Source organism: Acomys russatus, chromosome 10 (genome assembly GCF_903995435.1).
Source record: "Acomys russatus chromosome 10, mAcoRus1.1, whole genome shotgun sequence".
Lineage (NCBI taxonomy): Eukaryota > Metazoa > Chordata > Mammalia > Rodentia > Muridae > Acomys > Acomys russatus.
The window spans coordinates 37,447,227-37,475,174 of NC_067146.1; the positions used below are offsets into that span (position 1 = coordinate 37,447,227).

The 27,948-nt window shown below is 41.4% G+C and overlaps 1 protein-coding gene across 6 annotated transcripts in view; it reads right to left on the bottom strand.

The window, feature by feature from the left end:
- Cdk14 (cyclin dependent kinase 14) overlaps positions 1–27,948 on the bottom strand; it is a 539,697-nt gene that overhangs the window by 56,812 nt on the left and 454,937 nt on the right. For all 6 annotated transcript variants that reach the window (XM_051152013.1, XM_051152018.1, XM_051152014.1 and 3 more), the window contains 2 exons: positions 27,561–27,700; positions 21,872–22,014 (listed from right to left, as the gene is read on the bottom strand). In XM_051152013.1, coding sequence (XP_051007970.1) covers positions 21,899–22,014; positions 27,561–27,700 — 256 coding nt within the window. In that variant the 3' untranslated portion in view covers positions 21,872–21,898. The remainder of the gene's footprint in view (positions 1–21,871; positions 22,015–27,560; positions 27,701–27,948) is intronic.

Sequence of the window (27,948 nt, forward strand, 5' to 3'; positions counted from 1 at the left end):
CTGAAAACACTCATCATTAAACATAAGAGCTCCATAGAAGGGTCTGGCTTTGGGGGCAGTCTGTGTCACATGTGTACAATGTCCAGAAGAGGGAAGAAACAAACTCAAAATCTATTTCAACTTTCCAAAGTAAGTCATATGAAATGCACTTTGAGGGAAGTCAGCTTGTTTTGTTCTTAGGTCTTTGCTCTCTGTTAAGGAATCTCTTCTCTCTGGGATTCTCTGCTCTGTAAGGACCTCAGCTGAGCCCATGAAGAAACTCCCACATCCTCTACGCAAATGTCACTACGACTTGGCTCTGCCTACGGATCAGAACAGGAGAGAGGACAGAGAACGAACGGCTCCTCTCTTTATTCAGTTGCAAATCTGTTTAAAGTCTACCTATATTTAGTGTTGTTCATGGCATTAGTTAGAGAAAGAGCATTTAACTTGGAGGAAGGGAGGGAGGGAAGGAGAGGGAGAGACAGAGACATAGGCACAAAATACCGACATCTAGCTGGTTTCCCAAACCATTTCTAGAACACAACCAAAGTAACGGCTACTGTACTTAGTTCTGAAAAACCCTAAGAGAAGCCTGAGAAATCATCCCTTCAAGTTCCTGCCTATTGCATCCTTTGTTTAAAAAACATCTTAGGTGGAAGCACAAAGTGCAAAGCAGATTAAAGTGGGGCTACTTTGATGCGTGAGTGCAGGGGCTGGAGGGCTGCCCAGTGCCCCCTCCCCCTGCCTCCCAGGAGAAGCAGTGAAGGGGATCTGAGGAGCAGCCACTGCTTTGAAACTTGTTTTGGCCACAGCTCACTGTGAAAGAAAATGCATTTTATTAAGTGACTCTGTGTAGTATGGCCACTATGTGTGTGTATGGGAGTGCGCGTGCATGTGTGCACATGAACACACGTGTGTGTGCATATGCACATATACAAGCATGAACACAGCTGAAAGAATCATTTCATGAAACGTAGCTGACTCCTACTACATGTAATCAGCTCAGGCAGCTTGGGTTTTCCATTTACTTCCCTGGCCCTAAAAAAATGCCATTTTCAGTCATGTTCCATCAAGGGAATTAAAAGCACTGCATTCAATACTCGGAATAACTCTGTAGATGAGGAACTTGGCTCCAGTCTGAATTTGAAGCAGTATTAAGGGACCAGTTGGGGGGAAACGCAGCAAGGAGTGGTAGGTGAGGGCCCCTACATCCCCCAGTGGGGGGCGCTTCACTTGGTCTAGGTCAGGCTGTGGGGCAGTACAATGGTGACCTGAGTAATAATGTCTGGTTTCTTATTACAAGTCACAGGAGAAGCTCACTTGGCTTCTATCACATGAATGGAAAATGGGGAAGCCAGAACTGAGACCTCTAAATGACAGTGCAGGAGAGACCTCATTTTTTTTTTTTTTTTTTTTTTTTTTGCTGTAGTCTCATTATTTCAAATTAATTTTGCTTTGGGCTTCACAAAACACCCTATATCCTTGTGATCTCTTATTTTATGTAATAAAGAGAAGAAACCATTGTGATCATGAAAAAGCTGATGTTTGTCATCAACGTACGTAAAATCTATGTGCACTGCAAAATCGTCGCCAACATGGGGCAGGTGTCTTCCTTAAAAGAGCAACATAGAAAATAGTGCCTGTGGATTTAAAGAATATTAAAGGGAATAAAAATGTATTGTTTCCAGAAAAGTTCCCAACGCCTGTTGTTCCTCTCCTTAGGACCCAGAGATAGCCACTGGATTTAAAGGTTTTACTGCAATTTCCTCATGAATGCAAAATTAAAACAACAACAACAATAACAAGTGCCACGTATTTAAACGTGTGTCCCTTGTCACCTCTAATGTCAACAGGAGGTTCTAAGAAACAGACCTTTAAAAGAGTCCAGCCACAGTGAACCTATATCCAGACTTCAAACGTATGTGCTTCCACACCACATTACAAAACAGGCTTTTATAAACTTCTTTCTACAAAAATAAATAAGAGTAAGTAATAAAAAAAAAAAAAGATAAAGCCTTCGTACAGAATTGCAGCAATTATAGCCCCACAGCTACACTGCAGTCCAAAACTTTGCAAGGGCTTTGATTATTGAACCATGGCTGAAGTGAATGATTTGCTTTTCACTAAGAAAACAAGCACATTCATTCTCACCACAATGGAGAGAGGCAGTTTTAATTAAACCTTATCAAAAGATGAATAAGGAATAAACTCAATACCCATTGCACAGAACTCTATTTTCATCTGTTTAGTTTAAGCTTTGCCATGTTCGTGCGATAATTACCCACTGTTCAAGGAATGCCGGAGTTGTGTTAATGTTGGTAAAGATTTAATTAGCTCAATTATCTGGAGAGTAGTAAGGGAGGCTCAGCACAGTACAAATTTCTTCAGGCTTTATATGTATTTCTGATCCAAAAACATGAAACTGAAGTCTGAGCCTCTTACCTCTGCAAGTCCACCACAGAAATATTTCCACACTTCGTAATTTTATTACTCCAGTTAAACACACAGTCTTTAGAAGTAGAACTGGAGTGAAGATTTATCTAGATGCACATGCATGTGCATGTGCGTGTGTGTGTGTGTGTGTGTGTGGGTTTGCATGTGCATACATGCCTGTGAGCATATGAGCATGTGTGTGCATGTGTCTGCACATGCGAGTGCACATACATGTGAGGCTGTATATTTGTGTGTATATAGGTGGATTCGTATGTGTATACTTGTGATTGAATGTCTGTGTGCACATGTGAGACTGTATGTGTGTGTGTGTGCATGTGTGTGACTGATATGTGTGTGTGCATCACTGTGTGTGTGCATGAGAGACTGTATGTGCGCATCTGTGTGACTGGTGTGTGTTTGAGAGACACTGTGTGTGTGCATGTGTGTGTGAACAGCACACACAGTTAACTTCCTGGATCTGTAAATATGTCCTTAGAAAGTTAATAAAATTTGCCATTTAGGTAAATATTAACATCCAAAGTCCAATACTTAGAAAGGTTTTCTTTTCTTCAACACAGCCTATGTATATATTATCTTTTTTCCAGAAAGCAACACATTTGGACACTGCTGAAAGCACAGCAATACAGACAACTGTTTCAATCTGTCAGACACCAGGGACAGACAGTAGGGTTCATTTCAGAAAACAGATTGGCCCCCAGCGGCCTGACCTTCCCGGTGGGAAAGAGAACACAGAGCCATGCTTGACAAGCTCAGCAACAAAGAGGTATATTCAACTACCCCCCATTCAGACACGCTTCTCACAGGGAAATGCAAAGCAGGAGATGGAACGAGCCACTTTCCAGTAAAGAGAGTTCACTGAGATCAGAGACGGTGTCCCACCATAACCAAACTTGGTACAGTTAGCAAAGTTGCAAGCACTGTTTCATCCTCCCTCTCGCAACTTCAGAAAGCTCCCACTGGCCACTGCCACTGTCTTAGCTCGTGGCTCACCTCTGATGATTCCCACAGGCTTCAGAATAGCAGCAGAAGCCCCCAGACACCATCTCACAGATAAAAGGTCCCTGCTAGTTCCTTTGGCATGGAGTCCATAGCCTGTCTCCCAGGAGCTGGCTCCTGGGAGTCTCTTTCCATGTTACCAGTTCTGCCTTGATTGTGAAAGTCTGACAGACATTTCCTTTCCTTGTAGATACCGAAACATTTTCATTATTTTCATTTTATGTTTGTATGTGGTCTTCCAAGAAAGTGGAAAGCGAGCCAAAGTTTTATCCCAAAGATCAAAACCCATAAAAAGAAATTGATAAAGCAATAGGCTCAGTAAAGCTCAAGTTACATTTGGTGCTATAAAACAACACATGCATTTTTTTCCAACTTCCACTGCCAAGTTTTATTTTCTGTCCTACTTGATCAGTCACAAGGAATGTTCACTTTATATATTGTAAATTTTACACACACACATACACACACACACACACACACACACACACACACACACACAGAGAGAGAGAGAGAGAGAGAGAGAGAGAGAGAGAGAGAGAGAGGCAGACAGACAGACAGACAAGATTATTTATTTTTTACTTATTCATTAAGCTCTATGAGGAAAATAATCAATTTAAAAGGCAGTCACAATGGCTCATATTACCCACATGAACAAATACACTGGTTGAAAACAATACGGTCAAAAGCATATGTTTTTAGTAAAGATTTTTCTGACTTATAGAGATTATGAGCATTTAGGTTCAAAACAAAACAAAAAACTAGGGAAGTTGAAAAAAGTTTTAACTTCTGATCCATCAATACTGTGTCAAGAAGGTACTGCATCTGGGCATGGTAGCACACGCCTTTAGTCCCTGCACTCGGGAGGCAGAGGCAGGCGGATTGCTGTGAGTTTGAGGCCAGCCTGGTCTACAAAGCAAGTCTAGGACAGCTAAGGCTACACAGAGAAACCCTGTCTCGAACCCGCCCCCCAGAGAAAATACTGCAGACAAACACATTTTGTTAAAAATACATAGATTATGACATACACTGACAGTGAAGGACAGGCCACTGAATGCCACATAGCACATCCTATTTTCAAAAGGAGGGCGTCATTCTGAAAATCAGATGCAGACTTAAGTCACAAGATGAGGCCGGTTGAGCCTAAGAAAAACTGCATCGCAGAGTGATGCAAACTGTTTACCTAGGCTTTAGATGTGAACACTCCAAGTTCCTCAGATCTCACAAGGGAGCAAATGATCCATGCTAATCAAAAACTGTTTTTATCTGATACATATTTTGAGGAGAGGAGCATATATTTGGCAAGTGAGCCAAGACTTCCTTTGTGCTGGCAAAGAAAGACTTAAGTGTGGGTGGGTTTTGCCTTGTTTGTGGACAGTAGAGAAGAGCTGGTGGGACCTATTCAGTCTGGCCCTAAAAGGGACTCAGTGCTTCAGAGTCACCTGCATAAAAACAAAGGGGGCTTGGGTACAGGCTGCAACACACATGAGCCATTTTAGCCACACAAATGTCCTTCTTTTGTGCTGGAAGAAGGGAATACTTTTGAGCCCTCTGAGTTTAGAAGATCCTCAAACAGACACTAGTGTGCAAACAGCCCTCAAGAACATGACTTCACTGGCACAGCCTCAAGGCTGAGCTCAAGGCTTTGAGAAAGGCCTCTATTAGCTGAGTCCCTCTGCTCTTCACCATGAACAAAGCCAAACCCACAACACTAAAGTCTCCTTTCTTTGGATTAAACCTCCTCTGCAGGAAAAGTATGCAAATGCCACGCAGGTCCCTTGTTTGAGGCCCCTCCTCCTGGGATGTCTTTTTTCTCTCTGGCTCCCCAGCAGACTCTCCACTGCCCAACTGGAGACCAGTCCTCCAATTCAGCATCTTTTACACCTCTGACAGATAGATTCCTAGCCTGCCACCTCCTCTAAAGGGGGTTCGTTTAGTCCTAATGAACTATTCCATTCATATTCCCTTAGGTCTAGTAATTGTGCTAAAAGCCAACAAGTGATGCATTTGCCTACTTCTCATTTAAATCTATGGCCCCTGAACAGCCTCTTCCCTGTGACTCCACACACCCTCTGACTCCTTGCATGCACAGCCTTTTCCTTCCTTCCTTCCTTCTTTCCTTCCTTCCTTCTTTCCTTCCTTCTTTCCTTCCTTCTTTTTTTCTTTTCTTCCTTTCTTTTTTTCCTTTCTTCCATCCTTCTTTCTTTTTTCTCTTTTCTTTTCTCTTTTTCCCCCCTCCTTGGTAACATTTCAAATGAAAACGGGGAATGAAGTTGAGAATCTGAAACTACAGGGAAACAGTCAGCTCAAAAGACACACATACTGAGTGATGAGGTGTCCTGTGAAAAGTCACAAAGAAGGTGAAAGGAAATTTAAAGTGACACAAAGTATTTTTGTTGGCAGCAGCACAGAGGCACATAACCCGTACTCCCCCCCACATATCATTAATATATTTATGCAAAATAGCCAGTGTAGGAAGCTCATGTTTGGTCCCTACAAATTCATTTTTTTTTAATGTTTTGAGTCTTCTTAAAATTAATTTTTAACCTGTATTACAAATAACTGGTACAATCAGAAGACAATAACTTCATCTCTTTTTCTTAACATGCAGACAAGACAGAAATAAGTTCATGGATCTAAATTTCTGACCACTCACTAGCAGCCTCAGGTCTTGGTGAGGAGGTGGCTGTCTATTTCAGACCATTTGTATAGTAAACAGTTGACCATCAGGAGACATTTAGGATGAGGTTGGGTGACAAAACACCCTTGGAAGACTGTCCATTAGCCAGGAACTATTTAATTTGTGTCTTCTAGAACAATCTAGAAAACGGGCCTTTCTTGAAACTTTACCATCTGCTCAGTCCACTTAGTCTTGCAATGGGTGAATACATTAAAACATCAACAGTTTAGTGTGTCACAGAGATCCTTCACAACCTGGGTCCAGCCAGCTGCTGCGGGCCCTTTTTAGCTCACTCTAAGTTCCCTGCCATCTTTTAGAAAATTCCTGAAAGAAGTAGAACTTTGTGACACGGCTTGCTTTGGGGTATCACTTCCTTTGTTTTAAAGACCATTCTTATTCATGGAAGGGAAGGCAGAAAGAACACAAGAACTGTAAGATAAGAAAATGACTCTGAAATGTCATCTTCTAGGTGTAGCATTGCAGTCATGAACTGACTCCAGCTACAGCTGTCTGCACTAGAGTGGCCATGTTGGCAGTCTGCCATGAACGGGGAAGGGACTCATGGGGCCTACCTACCCCTCCCTGGTGATAGAGTCTGGCTGATGGGGAACTATTGTCATCAGTTGTCCACCTATTGGTGAGCCCACCAGGCCCCAGTAGTTCAAAGCCCGTGGTTATACTGATGGCCCTGGTTAAACTCAGTGGGTCACAAAACCAAACACCAAGACATGGGCATGGAAAATATATTTATGGAAAAGAAACAAGGCTGACAGGTATGAGAGGAAGATAAGAGAGGGCATGGCAAAAATAATCAGAATTCAGCATAGACCCGTAGAAAATGGTCAAAGAACAAACCAATTTACAACAATAAAGAAAAAAAATACCATTTCTTTCCTTTATGACTATGCAAATTGCAAGGCCTGCTGCTTAAATCTCTCCCTTTGGTACTATTTGTGTAAAACCCTCTAGCAAAATTAATTTCTTCTTCATTTGTTCTCCCATATGAATTTATGCAAACTTCTACTGTACCCATTATCATCCTTCAATTTAAGTGACAACATTTTTGCCCCAGAGTTATGAATGTCTTTCTTACTACCACCCAGTATCAATACAGTTCTGGCTTGAAAATTACTTGCTCAAAGATTCAATATGATGGCTATTGACTGACTGAGTCAAAATTTCTATACACACACACACACGCACGCACATACACACACGTGTATTCTATGTGAAGAGATGTAGAAACAGTGAAATGCAAACACTACTGTGAGCTTTATATTGTAATGGAAAAGACACTCAAATAGACAGATGACCTAAGACACTCCATCTTACTGGCACTCTTCCCCCAACTTCAGAATCCTAGTCTAATTGTGAACAAACATCCTAAGAGACATTCTATAAAATGACCAAGTGCTATTCTCAAATCCATTAAAATCATAAAAGAGAGGATTGAAAAAAATATGACAGCCAGAGGAAACTAAGGATGCATGGAGACCCAACGTAGTGTGCCCTGCATGGGAGGCTAAAGCAAAGAAAGATCATGAGGGTAAAAACAGACAAAATCAAAACAAAGCTATAGTGTCGTGAATAGTATGGTACACACACTAATTTTATAGTACTGTAAATGTACTATGATTATAAAGGAGGCTATAAAGGAGAGGTCCTTGATTATCTATATAATACTATAAATCTAGAAGTACTAAAAATAATGAACTAAAAAAAATTATAATGCAGCTGGGTGTGGTAGTGCACATCTTTAGTCCCAGCACAGAGGTAGGCTAATTTACCTGAGTTTGAGGCCAGCCTGGTCTACAAAGCAAGTTCCAGGATAGCCAGGGCTACACAGAGAAGCTTTGTCTTGACCTCTCCGAAATAAGTAAGTAAGTAAGTAAGTAAGTAAGTAAGTAAGTAAGTAAATACTACAACCCTACACTGGATAATGCTCATGCTCAGTTATTAGAGTTCTGAACCCTAAATGTACACATATCCCCATGAGAGCAGAGCAGAGCCCCCAAACCCTAATGGACAGCAAATATCTTTAAGACTGTCAACCCACCATGAAAATATATTAAATGATACTACCATGATTTTCAGGTGATAACTATGTGAACACATACTTGCTGTGCCTCATGGAAGTTGAGACACAAAAGTAAATTGATAGAAAGTGAATAATTTTATATGGCAAAAAGAAATTTTGTAGAGAATAGTAATTTCTTCAAAGGACTGATAGAAAGAGCATGCTACCGTAACACACAGCACGGCAGTCCATGTACAGGGCAGTAGCACCTACTCCACAGTCTTTGAAGTCCTTTGCACTCTAAAAGTGTAAAAATCCCAAGTTGCTCATGATTACGTTGACTGTAGCTCATGACAGTTACCACATTCACAATTAAGACTGTTTACTTAAAAACATTTAATTCAGTGAGTAAAGGCTCTTTCTGTGGAAACTGGTCTTCTAAGTTCATTCCTCTCAGATACCATGTCAAAGTGGGGGGACCCCATGTAGCACCCAGAAGTTCTTCAAACTCCACCCACCATCACACATACACATACACACACCATTCATTCACTAAAATACCATTACCTATTACCATAAAAATGTTATTTGACTAAACTATATTTTCCAAACAGAACAACCAAGAAGGTGGCACTACTCTATCTACAGATGTAGAGACACAGTCATATAACACCAGTATTTAGAGGTAGTGTGAGGCTAGCCTGAGCAATACAGTGAGATTTGGCCTCAAAAGGCAGTAAAAATCCTAACAAATGTGCAAAATAAAAGAGAAACAAAGTCAATCTATATAAGCATTTATAATTATTTAAATTTTTCTAGCTTTTACCTGAAAAAAATTAGCTGGATACTCATAGTTTGTTTCTGCATTTAATTAATCTGCTATGATATGTTGTTTGGGCTGAAAAAAAGCTAAAACTATGTGCTTACTTCTCAGGGCTGCATAACAAGGAAAGGACACATTTTAGTAGCTTTTCTAGATAATTACAGATACCCTTTGACTACAACAAAACACAAGATTTCTCAAACATTAAAACACTCTACCATAAACATGAGCGTGATAATAATAATAATAACAGTAGTAACAACAACAACAATAATAAAACTCACTTTTAGCACCACAAATCCTACTTGAAAAGTTTTGGAGAGCTGCCTAGCTCACAATGGCAAATCCAAGGTTTCCCTAGTTGTCTCAAATTCTAGTTTTCTACTGTGAACTCCAATTTTATCAGCAGCAACAGGTATTCTTGGCTATTTCCATGAATGCTGTTTTCCACGAATGGCAGACTCACAGTTTTTCATACATAAAAAAAAAAAAAGCTTTAGTAACCTTAGTTGGTAAGCTTGCTCCAACTAAAATCGAAATTCCAGAAATCAAAGCATCTAGCTCAGTGTGTACCTCATTGACCTCCAGTGTGACCTCCTTCCTGAGACAAGCATGGCAGCTAGGGACACAGGACACATGATCTGTGCAAATGTGTCAGAGTGGGGACTTGAAAAATAAATGACTTTCGTTTCTTCATTAAGAACAGTATTGACAGAAACTAGCCTTTAACATGTTGTTGTGGTGAAAGAGTGCCCAGGAATCGTCTGTTGTTGCTGCTGCCTTGATTCACCTGAGAAGCCAGCTTGGCTATGCACTGAATTGAAGCTGTGGCATCTCTGGCGCCAAGTGCCAACATAGGTGAAAAGGCAACATTCAGGACTTGTGTGGAAACCATTTTGATTCTGCGGGGACCTGTGTGGTAAATACAGCACATGTTGAGGTCTGTCCACACAGAGGACAATCACAGGTGCCAATTCCTTTCCTCAAACCCAAAGGGACCTTGTCTGAGGAAAATCCTCAGACCTGAAAGTGATACTTTAAGCAATGTTTACCCAGTCCATAGAGTTCGGAAAGTCTCACAAAGAGATGGGCAAGAAAGAATTCAAAATAGTAGAACCCACAAAGGTAGTGAACACAGAGCTAGCTTTGCTGTATTGAGTCGGGGAAAAGGATAGTGCAATGGGACCAGGCACGTGCAAACTCTCCTTCTGTAAAGAGGCCACCTCTGAAGTTAGGGCTTCCTGCCCAAAGAAAGGTGATGGCTTGAGAAACCAGTATAGACAATCAACCATTTAAAATATTTATTGTTTGCCTATCTATAATTCATCTATCTATCTATCTATCTATCAATCATCTATCAATCATCTATCTATCTATCAATCATCTTTCAATCATCTATCAATCATCTATCGATTATCTATCTATCTATCTATCTATTTATCTACCTACCTAATCTAGCTATTTTGTTTGTGACTAGCCCTAAAAAAAAGAAAAGCAAAATAAAATTACCCCCACAAAATTAATTGATCTGATTTATACTCCAGTCCCCAATTAAAAAAGTGAAATGACAGTGGTTTCTTTCCAAATTATTCATTTTCCTAATAAATCTGCCAGCTATTAACAAATGGAATTACTGTGATAAATAGTATTTATTTTAGGGGAACCATTCTCATATAAATATATATTCCCTTCAAGGCCGGTTTCTGGACTATACAATAAAACTCTCAAACGAAGAGATGAATTGGTCCTCACTGATGTTTAAATTTTTTGATTTGCTGGAACTAATACAGTACAACTTGACAGTATATACAGTGGCTTAATGCTAAGCTTTTTATGCTAGATAAAGAAGAGAATAAATTCTGCACTGGTGTTTTGACGGGGAGGGTTTAAGAACGCGATTCACAGTGCACAGCAGTCTGAGGCTGCTCGATAAAACAGTCTCGGCTACTTAATAATAGCCTCATAAAATGTCTCAGTACTCAGGGGAAAGGAGAAAGTCAAGACACACTTCTTCAATAGGATCTGGATGCCGAGTGAGCACCCTTCAGCGTCCAGCGAAGAAGACCTGCAGCTGAGGCCTTCGTAAGTACAACAAGAAGATGGTGATCTCCAAGCAAAAGAGAAATGATATCATAAAATTTCTTATTGAAATACATTTCTAATAGAATTTATGGAGGTAAAGTCTCCATATGAAGACCTATTTAGATCATTATAAAAACCACTGGGGTTTTTTTTTTTTTATTCCAGGCTTGGTGCTAGAGTACCTGTCAGGAAATAGTACTTTCTGCTCTGTCACTGTGCTTTCTTTTTACAGCTTGTGGGTTAATTTTCTCTGTGAATGTTTAGTTTTGCTTGTATTCTGTTGGCTGCAGATCAATTCTAGGTGAACTGATAGCCAGGCTGTGGTGAAATTTGGGAGCTTCCCCTTTAAGAAAAGCAAGGATTAAATATTTAACCATGTACCAAAATATGATGCAGTCATAGTTGGGTGTACTTCTCTTTTAACACGGGTCAGATGTAAATATCTCAGAAGGCATCGGGTCTCCTGTATGAATCCGGCTGCATGAAAATCAAGAGCCGTGGTTTGGTGTGTGCCGTGTTACTAAGCAGTGAGTACAAACACACCAGCCTTCTCGTGATTCAGTATGAAGCTAGCCTAGTTGCCCACACCAGCAGGGGAAAACAACCTCCTTCTTCTCTAAAGTTGTCCATCTCGCCATCTGTTTCTGTGGAGTCGCCACAACCGGGCCCATAAAACATTCCAGAGCATGTCAGCTTTCATTAATGTAACACGGACCTGATCATTTTCACAGTTAAGAATAAAGAAGTTTGCCTTCCTTAAATCCAAAGCTCAACCTGCAGATTATGCTAAGTTGCTTCATTCACAGTCCACACTCCTCTGCTCATGTCAGAGGGACAGCATTTGTCCCCTCTAGTGATAAACAAATTATACATGAAATCAATTCCAGTTCACAATCGGTGTCCCTATTGGGTAGTATCTTTCCTTCCTTGCTCCCTCCAGTTAAGCCTGCATCCTGTAACTAGCTAATGAGCTGAGGGCTTTCTGTTGCAGGTGGCACCCCCTGCCTGGAAGTCATGACATTTCCCATTTCGAATGCTGCTGGCATTTTTCGACAGCTCCTGCTAACTAGCCTTTTTGACCTGCACTAAGAGGAACTCATCTGATCGAATCCTCTAACCTGCCAATCATTCCAGCAAATGATCTTCACAGTCACTCCCAAGGCAGGAATGGAAGGAGGAGGGGGGAGGGCTGAGAAGAAAAGCGAGTGAGAGAATGAGGGAGTCAGTGAGGCCGCTGCCTCTGCTGCTACCTAATGAGAATACTTTAAGTCTCCGAGGCGGCTGAAACGCTGAAAAACTGGTGGGAAAATTAGGACACAACTGAATGCCTGGCTCTGTAATTACTGATTTCTTTCCATCCTGAGATCATTTTGAGAGCAACACCTCTGAGATGTGCCAGTTTCTAAAGAACACAAGAACACCCCACCTTGCCCAGAGAAAATAGATTCATTTTCTCCTGCCACTATCAATATGCAATTCTCATAATCCCACTCTGTCAAACAGCATCCTTTGCAGAATTAATTATGTGCTATAAGCTTGTTAAGTGTGCATCTGTAAACCAAGGATGATTATAATGTTTGTCACAGCCAAGACAAGCCCTCTTTTTTTCCCCCCAGGCGTATTTTAGTGCTGCTGCTGCTGCTGCTATGCTTGGTGCTGATGGAGCATGAACACAAAAGCAAACAGGTATAATGGGGCTTAGTGTTATGTTTAGGAAGACTTAAATCCCTGAAACTCACAGAACTTAGGGATTTGAGCATTTTTAATCAACGAGGTAAAGTCATTTTTTTTTTCACATTTTGATGTGTGTCTGGCTTGCGCAGAATCAGTGTATTCAATTGCACTCACAGAATAACCCAATTACTTCACAAAAAAGGGTCCAGAGGGTGGCTTGTTGTCAATGGATCACAACTCCATGTGTTTTACTATGGAGATTTGTTGACTGAAGGAAGATTCAAGATGATTATGTGTTATCATTACACGTGCAATAAAATAAGTACTGTACACAAGCTAGTTGCAAATGATAATCACACATCTTTCCCATTTATAGTAATTAAGCCAGTAACCTCATTCACAATAATCATGTAATTGAAGGTATTTTACTAATTGCATTGAAAATTATAATCCACATCAATTAAAAATCCAAAGGCACCAGACAGAACACAAACTACTATACAACAATGGTGATAATTCACAAGGGAGAATTTCACCGAAGTGTGGGAGCTAATGACAGTATTTGGCTTATATATCGTACCAATTTCTTTAACTTTATATTATTTTAGTTTTTCCTAGACCTTGTAGAGTATTTCCAAAAATAGAAAAGTAAAGTTTAATCCACATGTTGTTAAAATTAGTGTCATTGATGTGTAGCACTGACTGTGTGTGTGTGTGTGTGTGTGTGTGTGTGTGTGTGTGCATGTGTCTGTGTTGATAGAAGCAACAGCCATTCTAAGTTCCAAAAGATTCAGTAAATTATTCATTTGTACAACCAAGTTCATGTTCTTAAGAGCTTTATTCATATAAGCATCTCAGAGTACCACAAACATTTTGTTCATTATACTTGTAATAATTTAGCTAAAATGTTTAACTTTGGTTATTGGAATACAATCTGGGTGAGGTTTTCGTTGCATTTGCTGGAATTTTAGTCTGTTTAAGCCCTCATTTTTGTGCCTAAGTCCAAATGTCTAACCCTTCTGACCCCACTCCCCTCAGACAGCAGTCCCACTAGAGGACGTCCTCAGAGGGAGAGCTGAGGATGATCTGTGGGACAATGGGTAGAGTTCCAAGCTTCTGGCTGCCTTTTCCTCTCAACACTGCCCTGTGTACAACTGTCTTTCATGCATTAAAATGTCAGCCCAGACCATCAGCCCACTTTGCTCAATCAACCTCCTTTTATGCTCAGACACTTCCTTGAGTGCGGGCAGACCACAAAGATAATCTGGTGGGACTTTGCTGCTATCCTGGTATTAATAAGGAGATACAGTGCACTTAGGGCAGAGAGGATTCCTTCTTTACCCCCAAATTCATGAGTCAACAGTAAATAAAAAGGGAAAACAAGAGTTCCTGAGCTGGTAGCAACCACAAGCCACAGGTGGGGTCATACATTGTAAAATAGTTTAGTTATTAGTTACTAACACCCATGCCTCTATGCAAACAGTTCCCTCAGATTATGCTGTTGGCAAATAGTCCCTAAGAAATTGATTTGGGCTTTGAACTGCCAGAAGCTGCAAGTATTACTTTCTCAGTCCAATTTATAGTTTGAAACTCCTCTAATCTGGAAATGCTAATGCACTTATACAAAAACATCCAGAAAGCCCATTTGTTTTAGGATACAGGGGGCTAATGAGCCAGGTTGTGGAGCACTAAATCAGTTTCTTTTCTTTCAGCCATTTAAAATAAAAAACAGCCGCAAACAAACAAAATCCCAAAAACAAATAGCCACAAAAATATGCAAAAGAAAAACCAGCCAAATAAACAAATAAAAAGCACCCCTAATCAGTGGATGAAAGAAAGAAAATCAAGGTCAAAAGGTTATCATTACTTTTAATATTAAAACTATCACTCTAACTTGCTTCTCTTTATTGTGTTAAATAGTACATTTTAAATCTTTTTATTAATTACGTCCCCATTGCAGCTTTCGCTTCCTCCTCTCCTCCCAGTCCCTCCCTCTCTCCACCTCCCATCATCCCTCCTCCCCCTTCTCCTCACAACCAGATTGCCTATCTTGTTTTTGTTTCTTTTTAAAGATAAATACAATGTGTTATTTAAACACAGAGGGTTATCATGTGAACTGCACACAGTTTAGACAAGTAAAGTGTATGTTCACATTTATGTATGGCAGAGACGGGGTAGAAAAAGAGAGAATCGTATTTAGGAACGTGAGGCCAGGGGGTCTTCATACTGTTCCCACAACTTTTCTCTAAGTCTGTTACTTTAGTATGAAACAAAGTGGTTTACAGAGGCACTCCCGAAACACACTAGAATGTTTCCACTCCGCTTTTAGGCAGTCAAGGTCTGAGTCTTTCACTCGCCCACTTGTGGAGTTGGGGTGGTGGTGATGCTGCAGACCACAGATGAGAGGTGCAACAGGAAAAGGTAGAAGGAAAGGACAGAAGAGGCACCTTCTCCATCCTTCCTGGAGCCCCTTAAAGGAGATGAGCGACTCCTCAGCGTGGAAGAGAGCTAAGGCTGCAGGGGGAGCCAACCTTTAGACATTGTGACAAGTGGTTGCGGTGTACACATCTGTTGGGTTGCATTCATAGCTGGGCTGGGATTCATATGGTCACCCCATTATAGTGAAGGGCCTGTAAGAGGGTGGGTGGGAACCTAAACAGGGCTGCAGCCCCCTCTCAGCTCAGCTCAGCGCTTAGAACATGCACCATGCTTCTGTGATACAAAGTCCTATTTTGGTTTTCCAGCCCAGCTGGAGCAATGACAGCAACCAGAGCGCTTTAGGTAAAGCTTGAGAGGATGCTCGTGTTTGCTTCCTCTGTTTCCTATTATTTCCACAATGCTGTCCACTCCCAAGAAGAAAGAAATGATGAAGCTGCAGCTGCTTGAGAAGAAATATTTGTTGGCAACAAGAAGAGAGATAGTTATCTTCCTTCTCCCGAAACAAACTCAGATTTAGCACTTGAATAAAGATGGCGACATCCTCTAATAGCCTCTTTCTCCCTTTGCTTCTGTAGTTGAGAGAGTGCGAGAGGACTTAACAGAAAACTTTTAGCTAGTAGCCGCAAATATCTCACAGTAAGGATCCGAAGTGTCACATTCAAACTGAGCCTTCGTCTCCTGAGTCTGATATTAACCTGGCCCCACACATCTAAGGCAAGGTGCATTCTACACACATGGTTTGTTTCACAGAAGCATTTGGGACAGACAGGCTCTGAGCTGCATTTTGAGTGGTCTTTATGAAGGGACTGGCCACCCGATTCAGATAAGTGAGGGACCAGGTTCAGCTCTGACCCAGTCCTGAAGCAGCCCAGAAGCAGCGCAGAAGCAGTCAGTAGCAGCTCATACAGGGATGGGTGACCCAGCATCCTCCCCCTTGGCTTATGATGGTTATGCAAATCAGAGCTGCTCTCTAGTGGGGGCCGGGTTTAGAATCCAAGGCAGTAAGAGCCCAGCAGCCGGACTCCTCCAGAAGTAGGAAAAGGGAAGGAAGAGGAAGATGGATGCATGATTAAGCAGAAACAAGGCAGCAGAAGCTAAAGAGTGAAGGGAAGATGAAGACAGTTTGAATTGACACAGACCAAACAGTGAGCCACCACAATGTCACAGCGTGGAGGAGAGCCATGGGTGGCTTGATCTCCTGGAGAAGTTTCCAGAGTCAAGATGGCAGACAAAGATTAAAGTTACTGCTGGCTTCTGTCTGACAGTCCAGTCTTTGTGAAGCTTGTCAGTGCAGCTATAGAGACTGCCAATCTGCCCTTCCTTTTGCACACCCACCCACTGGTAACCAAGGAAGCCATGGTGGCACTTTACTGGAGTGATGCCCTTGCTGGCTTCCCCTTTCTCTCTTGTTCCTGTGGGCACCAGGCTTTGGGGCTTTGCAAGTCTCTTTCCTGTCACTCTCAGTCACCCGGCTCTGGCCCTGTTCCTCTTCCTTTGGTACGTGCCTCTTTGTCTCTTGAATATTTCCTCACACAATCTAGGGTCTTCTGAAGCTATTTTAATCTAGCCCCAAAACACACTATGTTGCAGTGAATTCAGTTTAGTTTTCCTGATTTCTCTTCTAAAAGGTGGATGGAGGAAGTGCTCTCCCTCAGCATTGTCCAGAAGGGCACTGCGAGATGCTGTCCAGCTGTTGCCTGCCCAGTTTTATCAGACACAGTGACTATGCACTTCAACTATAGAGCACTCTAAATTCTAGCAAGTAAAGATATTTAAGGTGGAGCTGGGCGTGATGGCACACGCCTTTAATCCCAGTACATGGGAGGCAGAGGCAGGCGGATCGCTGTGAGTTCAAGGCCAGCCTGGTCTACAAAGCGAGTCTAGGACAGCCAAGACTACACAGAGAAACCCTGTCTCAAAAAAACCAAAACCAAACCAAACCAAAACAAAACAAAAAACAAACAAACAACAAAAAAGATATTTAAGGTGAATTCAGATACTTATTAAAAATAATTTTAAATGGCAACACAGTTAATATATTACACATCATGGTATCATTCTTTCTCATGGAAAAGGAAGAAAGGAAAAGGAAGGAATGAAAAGAAAGACAATTAAATAGTTTTGATTCATGTTGTAAAATACCATTTTCCTAGTTTATCTTTACCCTGCTCTGACTCAACTTGTTTATTTTACTTTATAAATATCTCTTCCCTGAATATACTGAAGACTTCACTATCTATGGTCCCTTCAAGTTCTTAATTTCTCTAAGGACTTCATGTATAAGTGCTGTACTTATGTCATTTCATCTTCCCTTTTCCTCTTTCCAACCAATCAAGTGCCCCCAAACTTATCACCTCTTTAATTATTGCTCTATACACACACCACCCATATATATCTGTCCTACTGAGTCCATTTAGCTTTGCTCCTGTGTATATGCATGACCACCAAGTATTAGGTAACCAATTAGGGAGCTCGTCCCAGGGGAAGAGTTACTTTCCCTCTTTCAATAGTCAATTAATGACTTCTGGAGTTTGTTAAGATACTGATTCATGGGCCCTAGGAATTAGGTTGAAACCCCACAGGAGTTTGGTATGCCAGCATATAAGGCGCCTATTTTCAGAGGACATGGAACCAGCATACTGTGTCATGAATAGAATACGGCAAACAAACAACATAATAAATAAACAAAATGAAATCTTTGATCCTACTCAGTGAATGTTTCCTGACCTATTAACTCTTTCCAACCTCTTTACCTAACAGATCACTTTTAGCAAATTACTATTTCCAGACAGAGGCACTCAAAGTGGGACTAACCACCTTTACCACTGCCATGTAATTCTTAAAGGATACGGACTACGAATGATAATGTGCTGAAGTGGAAAGGGACCACTCAAGCAGGTGTAGTTAACCTCTTGCAATTTAGCCAGATAGTATTGCTCCATGCATTAGACAAATATTTGTAGGCTTACTATGCCTGTGATGGACTCTAAAGACCAACTGATTGACTGAAAAGGGATGTTCTTATCCCTAGACTATGTAAAAAGATAGTGGCTAACACTTTCTATGCCAGTTTAGAATGACTGAAAAATTCGGCTCTGCACAGGCTTATAGCTGGTATCACTATATGCAGATATGTGTTACTAATAGACATGGTATTCAATATTGCCACTGGTATTTTCCTTAAAGAAACGTTTCTATGTACATTTGAGACTCTTTTAGTTTTACTTAACTATTCAGTGGTAACCAAGTGACTGGGAACAAGCTTAGAGACAACTTACTAATAGCTCTAGAGAATAGCAAAATAAAAGGAACTTGGTATTTTTTTTTTATTAATTTATTCAGATTTCATCTAAATTGTTATCTGCTTGCTTGTCTCCTCCTGTTCCTCCCTCCCTCCCTCTTTCACTCTATTCCCCTCCCCTAGCTCTGTGACAGAAGGGGACTTCCTCCCCCACCATATGGTCACAGCCTATCTTGGTAGCCTTCCTATTCCTTCTCTGAGTGCTACCTGGCCTCCCTACCAAGAGGAAATGGTCAAATAGGGGGAACCAGAGCTCATGTCAGCATCAGTACCCGCTCTCCACACAATTGTGGAGAATGGAACTTAGTATCCTATTCTTAAACCAGGCACTTGTGTTTTTCTTCTCATTTAATTTTGCTACAAGACTCTAAAACCCAAATTGCTTTCTTCTGCAAAGCAAAATGCATCTCATTAGCTTTTCTGCTAAGGCCAATTTATGCAAATCCAACATTATTAACTAACTAATTGAAGTGACCTTAGTTTGTAAGGAAAGAAATAATGTGGCATTGAGGTATAGGAGAAATATTAGGGCTTGAAGCATTCCTGCTTGCCCAGTCCCCAGCATCTCAAAAACAGCATGACAAAATGAAAGTTCCACACTGAGATCCCTGCAGATCACCAGAGAGGGATGGCTAAAACTCTAGCCTGTGCTTAGGCCACCTCAGCCCCCAGTCTCTTCCCCTCTTTCTCCTTCCTAGTCACTATGGGTATTACAAAAAAATAAATAAATGGAGAGAGAGAGAGAGAGAGAGAGAGAGAGAGAGAGAGAGAGAGAGAGAGAGAGAGAGAGAGAGAGAGATCAGTGAATTTTAATATGCTATACTGCTCTGAACAGGTGATGAATAAATAAACAATAAGAAAATTAAGGATTAGAGTATTATATCTGTTTTTCTGAGAATCATTTATTAACAAGACTTTTTGCTTCATAATGTCTTTAGTCTGAAATTCATCTACTGAAAGCTATGCTATAGGATGTATGGGACCAATAGAATAGTCTGCATTATTTTATCTCTACCATGGACATTTTTGATATTTAAAGGAACTTGTAAAAATAGGGAACTAAGATGATTTCTTTTCTGTTGACAGAAACATGTTAGAATCTAGCTTTCCTGTGGCTTTTCTGAAAAGAATTGAGATATTCCTTTTGTGGCCTGCTGAATCAGAGTTGATATCTGGAACAAAAATAATATTGAAGCCTTCAAAGTTGATGTGACAAAGACAGCACTCATAGGGAAACATCTGTATTGTTATCAAACAATTCTAGAGAAACTTGTGCACTGTGGATCTAAGCCTGGATCCAGTGTGAGGAAGCATACTGCAAGCTTTACAGGCACTGCTGGCGACAGTCCTGAGCACCTTTGAAAACCGCTTTTCAATTAGCAAGCTTTGAGTCTTTCTAGACAATGCTCTGTCCAGTTAGCTCCTTTTGATTTTACAACAATGAGCTGATCGTAAACACACCCTTATAGCTTTGACTGGATAGGTCAGAAATTCAAAAAAGTCAACAAGAAAAGACATCTATAGTCCTGTGACTGAAATGCAGACTTTGTGTGTGTGTGTGTGTGTGTGTATGCGCGTGTGCGCGCGGGTGTGTAAATCAATAAAACAGAGCTAATATGAGAGCTAAATGCTAATAAACTTAGCATGCTACTTACAACACTCATGAATCAAACCATTCTCAGAATCATGAGGTTACTGGTCAGAAACTGGTTAGAACTGGAGCCCCAGTCTATCTGTCCAATTTTAACCCAGAGTGAGTCCCAGATGCCACTGAGGAAAGTTCCCTCCAGGCAACCTCATATCCAATAGCCTAAAGAGAGCTGTTCTTCCTCCCATGCAGTGGCAGGCTTCATAGCAGCATCTCCTAACCAGCCTTGGCACATCATACTTTAACCAAGAGCCTTTTTTTTTCTTCCAAAGCAATATAAATCTCTGCCATATCCCTAGGCCATCAAAATTAAACTCCATGTGGAGGGCATGACAAGCTAAGTTCTGAAACTGCTAACGACACTGGCCGGTGTTTCACAGGGCTGTGTGCACATTTGAATTTGCAGCCTTTGCCATCTATCCACTTAACTTTTTGCCATATACCCAAATAGGAGCAATTTGGTCCTTGCACAGAACATATTAGAAAAAAAAAAAAGCCAAGCATGGTAGTTCATACTTGTGAACTTAACGCTACAGAGGCAGAGAGACAGGAGGATCCTTGAGGATTGCTGGACAGCTAGACTACCTGAACTGGAGAGTTCCAGGTTCAATGAAAGACCCTTTCTTAAAAAATAAGGTGGACAGAGACAGAGGGAGGGAGGCACTTGATGTCAATCTCCAGCCTGCACCACTCCTGACCCCCAACAGAGACAGAGGTCACACACGTGACTACTTCTTACTGTCCATATCATTCATCTCCCTTCAAGCAACACATAGTTACAGAACACGGAGGAACACGCTCTACAGAAACCAGCATATAAAAGCCTTGCCCACAAGAGTGAGCCATGAGTAGTGGTGGCATATGCCTTTAATTCTAGCACTCACGAGGCAGAGGCAGGTGGAGCTCTGAGTTCAAGGCCAGCCTGGTCTACCAGTTCCAGAACATCCAAGCCTACACAGAGAACGCTGTCTTGAAAAACTAAACAAAACCAAAAATGCACTTCTGTAATCCCAGCACTCAGAGAGGCAGAGGCAGGTGGATCTCTGTGAGTTTGAGGCCAGCCTGGTCTACCAAGTGAGTCCAGGACAGCCAACACTACACAGAGAAACTCTATCTCAAAACAAACAAACAAAAAGTAAACAAACAAACTCCAGTAGAAGTCAGAGAATCAAATTGTGAGAAGCAAAGCCTTACTCTGATAGGTCTGTGCCAGGGGCCAGACAAGTATCAGAACCCTGGGAGGACCCGGCGGCCAGCTGATCTTAAAACAGGGCCTGTGAATTCATTCTCTTATCACACATGGAACCTTCTAGTGGGGCAGAAGTAGAGCATTGTCAGAGCTGCTGATACTTCATGGGAAGCTAGAAATCTAGGCTTCTATATGAAATACACCAATCTTAAAACTGCAGCTAATAAAAAACAAATGATTTCATCCAAATAAAGCAGGCCTGTTGGTCAGGTGCAGCTCATGTGGAACTTTCCTAACTGCAATGATGAAGTCAGAAGAAGTCAAGATAGATGCTCTGGACTCAGTGGTTTGCTTCTGACTGCATCACTAAGCTATATCCAGGGCAACTTTACTCAGAGTCGAGGAGGTACCTGAGAAGATTGGAATTCCTGTGGTTCTCTGCCTCAGAAAAATGCTCGACACATGCCAAAATGAGGCCACGGGACTCATAAGGCAGTTTCAGGGAGAAATGAGGCTGAAATATTTCACTGAAAAGCTCTATTCCATGTCTATTAAGAATGTTACTCTCCAGTAAAGCAGGTCCTCTTACCTGAGCTCTCCTAGGAATGCCGGCTTGTCAGTGCTTGCTGTTCGATAGACTTTTGCCAAAACTATTGTTTTTTCCAAAGGCTCTCATGCTCTCTCCAGCTTCAGGTTGCAATCTCACATTTGGGACGGTAAAAATAGAAGACACTGAGGAAAGAAAAAAAATGCTTCTGTTTACATATTTCTTCACGCGTTGACAACATTTTATTTAAAGAGGCAAAGGAGGTTGCAATGCAGTCTGGATGTCCAGCATCCGGCATGTGGAGCATTGTGGTATGTGCTGATGTTTGAAATGGCCAAATGTGCACACACAGTTACACATGCTTACACACATACACACACATACACTGCTGCATGAGGTGGAGCTACAGTGCCTGCATTTCTGATATTATAATGATAAACTTGGATTTGGAGACAAGTCTTTGCCATCCTTTAATTCACTCATGAGAGAAGTATTGTTTTGACTAACATTTCCTGGGAACTGCAGAATTCTGTATCAGCTACATCAGAGTTGAAGGAAATGCTTGCCTTGGGGCATTCTGACTAGGATGGCAAAATAAACAAACAAATCAAGCTAATAAACACTGGTCATTGTTAGAAAGAAGTGAAGTAGGGAAAGAAAAGTGAACATTGGAGAGAAAAAGGAGGCCAGAGCAATCCCTGCTAGGGAAGGAATGTTCGAGCAGCCATGTGAAGGAAAGAGGGCAGGGAGACCTAGAGGAAAAGCAAAAGGCAGAGCAACCTTAGGGAAAGGACAATTAACCTGGGGTGAGTGAGGAATGAAGTCAGAACTGGTGTGAAGCGGTGGAAGTGGGGGGTAAAAGTGTGTGAGAAAAGCAGAGGACATGAAGATCACTTTCATTACCCAGAGGACAGTGTTGCCATTTATTCTCAAGGGTAGAAATCTGGAAGGAGCAAATTGGGGTGAGAAAATTGTGAGTTTGAACCTAGTAATCCTAAGTTTTCAGGGTCTACCAGATGGCTAAGTGGATGAAGCTAAGTAGTTGGTTGAATATGAGAGTCAAGTGAGCTAGAACTAGAATAGGATTTTAGGAGTCAGTGTTAGTGTTTGGATGCTATTTAAATCTTGAGACTAGATGACATCACCTAGTCTTAGGGAGTGAACCAGATAGGAAGGTCTACAGAGCATGTGTTGGAACACTAACGGTGTTCCTTAGCCTTCTTGGCAGAGCAGAGAGTTTGGAAAGGAAAGTTATAGGAGGTGGAAGGCAAGCCATGCAAGAATCCTGCCCTGGGAACCAAGTGAAGGAAGTGCTAATGGGGAAAAAGTGGCAGATAATTGTGTTAAATTCCACTGACAGATCAAGGTGAGAGCTAGGAAAACCCCCAAAGACAGAGGTGTTAAAACAGCAGTGTAGGAGTTATTCCCACCTATGTAGAAAGCATTCAAGATAGAATAGGAAAAGGAAACAGCAGAGCTGCTCAAAATGGGTATTCTGACCAGGACGGTGATGCCAGCTTTAAATCCCAGCAGAGGCAGGCAGGGAGCACTGTGAGTTCAAGGTCAGTCTAGTGTACATAGTTGAACCCCTGTTTCAAAAGAAATGAATAAATAAATAAAATAAAATAAATAGGTGTGTTTCTATATTCATGAAAAGATGGCATGATACTACGTTAACAGCAGCACGCTGTCAAGATATTATGAAGGACCATGAAGGCAAAGATACAAACATTAGATCAAAGAAAAGGTCTGTCAGGACTTCTGTATCTTCTTAAGCCTCCTCCCTGAGGGAGAAGTTGGAAGCACAGAGGGACTAAAGCACAGATCCAGTTGCCTGGCTAGGACCTGTGGAGCTGAGCGTACAGTTGGGGGTATCTGTTTCCCAGCTCAGTGCTTTCAACGCTGGACCAATTTGCTGGCCTTCTTTTAGGAGATTTGAGTCTTGTGAATTAGCAAATGAATGTAATAAAATCAAGGACTCTGTGCTGTGAAGTGTATTTTGTTCATTTACTTTGACAAGGATAGTTCAATTATTTATGTGGCCTGATAGTATACACAGGAGAATGCACTGTGGTGTGCTTGGGGAAAGTAATGAATTTCTTCTAATTCAGCTCTCTATTTATTTCCCTGCAATTAAATCTTTGTGAAGAAGTAGAGCAAGGCTATTGGGGTTTGGGGATAGGGGAATGACATTGTCACCATCCCTGGTCAGCTTTAGCTGCCATACAGATCCCTAGGTGATCATATAATTACTCTTGCCTGATGCGTTTATTCTATTTTCTGCTTTGGTGACACTAACATCTCACTTCTGAACTTTCTTATTACATAACTAAAATAAACGTCCACAGATCTAATGTGTACCAGTGGCCATTTTGAAAAGAAAGTTGAATTTTCTCATGCCACCACCAGGGCAGGGACAGCCATAACACACTTTACCTCTACACTTCCTACCCCTGTTCCTGGCAAATCCAGGTCAACCTTACCAACAGCTGTATTATCTGCTCCCTGGGGGTCACTTTCCTGTGAGGCCCAAAGGGCTCCACTGATTCCACAGATTCTCATGCCCATGTGGACTGTACGGTCCCACACAGCCTAAGTAAAACAAGAGCTCAGTCTTCTCCTTTTAATTTGGTTTCACCTCCTGCCTTAAGTATTTTTCCTTTTGTGGGCACTCTTCTTAAAAAGTGCTATGAGCCATGAGAGACTAAGCTTGTGTTAATGCCCCAGTCCCAATGTGTTGGTACCTGGGGAAAGTACCTTTGAGAGGTGATGAACCTTAGATGACCCCAGGAAGGAGATAGTTCTCATGATAGGATTAGTAGCTTTATAAGAAGAAGAACGGAGACATCTTCTCTGTACCCTATAAGGACCAAGCAAGGTGGGCCACTGACAACCATGAGAACAGCCCTTACCAGGACAGAATCAGCCAGTAGCATCTTCATCTTGAACCACAGACCTACCCGGGCCCCACCCCTGCCCACACTATGCTATTCCCTCATGGCAATGTGAAATACAGCCACGTTCCTGGATTCGGTGAACCAGCACCACCGCTTGGCTGCAGAAACATCCTTTTGTTTTTCCTTCTGTACTTCTTGACAGGTGCACCCTCCCCTCCCCCAATCTCCCTTGACTAGGAAGACACGTGGGCTCTGCTGCTGTCACAAATTCTGCCATTTGCCAGACAGTGAACTTTACAGAAATCCACACTAATCTGAAGTTTAATATGAAGAATCTCAAGGATTTCTAATCACAGCCAGCCAAGCAACTCAGACAAGAGTTACACACACCCGCCATTCACTTTAAGTAACTAATTCCCAAAGTCACAGAAGTCTGGGGATTCTTTGTTTTGCAAGCATGTTTACAAGGGCAGCCACGTTGTTCTAAATGGAAATGACTATAGTATTTAATATTGGGATTGTCCTTTCTCACGAATGGATTTATCCTTCATAACGATTATCTTCTAGACACAGAAATAGCATTTCTGTAACTCAAAAATTGTTACCGGAGGCATTTAGCAGAATCTCGCTTTAAAAAAATATAATGATTTTTTCATCTTTATTCTCGCCCCCCTTCAAAAGGTTTCACTGCTCGTGATGTTTAACGTTATGCAGAGACGTGTTTCCGCCAATGAATATCGCCTTATGGTTACGCTTCAGCAAATAGCCTGCTGTGAGCTGATAAAGGGATTAATGCAGCCAAAATTCTTAATCTGTGAAATTACAAATTAAATTCTCATATTAAAAATACCACCCTGAGGTATTTTTTGTGGTTTTAATTCCCCTCTGGTGTTCTGCATACATTGTGCTTGTTAATGACAGGGACAAGCCTGTCTCGGTTGGCAGTCTGCTGCTCAGCGATAATGTGTAGGCATTTACTCCCTTACAGAAACTGGATTTAACCACTGGCTGATAAACTAAGTGGCAAGTGGGTAATAAGTCCATATTAACAGGAAAGTACTACTACAGAATTTGGAATTCACAGACACTCAAAACCCTGGCTTAAACTCAACCATCAAGCCAGATAGCATGGAGTTGTGTCACCAAGGAGGGGGGAGATCAAGGTGGAAGTTACACTGCGTGGGAAAAACAAACACATTTTTTTTTTTTTTAGTACAGTGAGCTGTAAGCTAGTGTGACCATTTGTACTTTTTGTCTTTTCCAGCATTAGGAAATCCATGATCAATTTATTGGATTTTTCTCCCTTGGCTTTAACCTTGAATTTTCTTTTTAAGTCTGAAATCACTGTTATAACAGAAGTAAGATAGAAATATAGGCTGGGAATGCTTGAGAAATTAATGGGGATTTGTAAGCATAAGGGGAGTATCAGGTCAATACATCTATAGTTACCTTAGGGCAAAAAAAAAAAAAAAAAGGACAGAAGTAAGTGTCTCAACACACAGAGAGAGAGAGAGAGACGAGAGAGGAGAGAGAGAGAGAGCGAGAGAGGAGAGAGAGGAGAGAGAGGAGGAGAGAGGGAGAGAGGAGAGGAGGGGAGAGAGAGAGAGAGAGAGAGAGAGAGAGAGAGAGAGAGATTAAAAAGACTCAGGGGAGTTACTTAGGATTTTGTTCCAAAATAAAGGGTGACTGTGACTGTTGCTATGGAGAATCCAATATGGCAGGGATAGTCAAAAATTCTGGAGACAAAGAAAGTGACTTCATATCTACTATAAGTGATGTGTGCACAAGAACTAATACATGCATTATAAATATTTATGCATCTATGCAGTATGCTATTTTTAAGGCAATCAGGAAATATGTGAGGAAATATCACTAATGGGTCTTTGGAAAAAAACATATCACCACTGAATAAAAATATTCCTACTGCTGCCACAGTGTTTTTCAAAATTTCACAAGAATTCTGTTTCACACTTGGGAAGAAAGCTGAGATCCTCCCAGCCATAAATCTTTCCCCAAATTCTTTAAATGTAATTGAAAAAGCCTGTGTAAATATGAGCAATTTTATAATAACAAAACAAAAACCCACCCAGGAATGTGTTTTGTTTTAAAAAAGATCTAGAGAAGAGCTGTCTGTACAAATACCAAGAGCATATGTAGTTAAAATGAATTACATGTCAATTGAGCGCATTAGCCAATGGCCAGCTCTGTTCCTCAGCTCACTGCCTAGCAGTGCTGTTTAAGGTTATTGTTACAGCCAAGATGGTCTCTGAAAATCAAACAGAAATGAATCATTTTTCCTCTGTGTACTGCAGCCAGTTAAAATAGTACTGTACGCAGAAAGCACTAAATATGTAAATCATATTTTCCTTCTCCTTTATGACTGCTCAGATCATTTTTGGGACACACACATAATCAAATACAAAGACATACAGCTGCTGACTGCAGAATAGAGATAGCAAAAAATGAATCCATTTTCTTCCTGGGTCTGGTAAGCTAGCAATTGAATGGCAGGGCTCCAATGAATATATGTATACACATACGATCCCCCTTCTGGCTTGAGCAATCTCTTGCGTGCGATCTCTCTCCCTCTCTCTCTCTCTCTCTCTCTCTCTCTCTCTCTCTCTCTCTCTCTCTCTCTCTCTGTCTCTCTGTCTCTCTCTCTGTCTCTCTCTGTCTCTCTCTCTCTCTGTCTCTCTCTCTCTCTCTCTCTCTCTCTCTCTCTCTCTCTCTCTCACACACACACACACACACACACACGAATGAGCCTATCTGTCTATATGCATGCTATATACTGACGACCAAGAGCTTTGATTGGATGCTACAGCCCTACTCACTATCAGTCAGCTCCCATAGCCGCGGGGGCAGATCGCTGAAATACTCGTGGCTCAAGGCAGCTTGTGCAGATAGCCTGTTCTTTGGGGAACACTGTAGAAGCTTGGAGGCCAGATCTTCAGCATGATTTACATAGCTGAGCCTGAAAACACAAGCAGAAACAGAGAAATTAGACCAAAGAAGAAATCCGCTGAGTAGGACCTGAGGCTCAGGCTATTTTATGTACTTCAATTTATTCCTGGCCAGGGAAACAAATTACCTGCTGAAATAAACAAACCAAATGCAATGCGTTTTTCCAGTTACACCAAAATGGCCCTTTCTGTAGCTATGCTAACTGTTGGTGACTTAAAATATTTTGAGTGTAAGCAAAGTACTGATTATTACAGAATG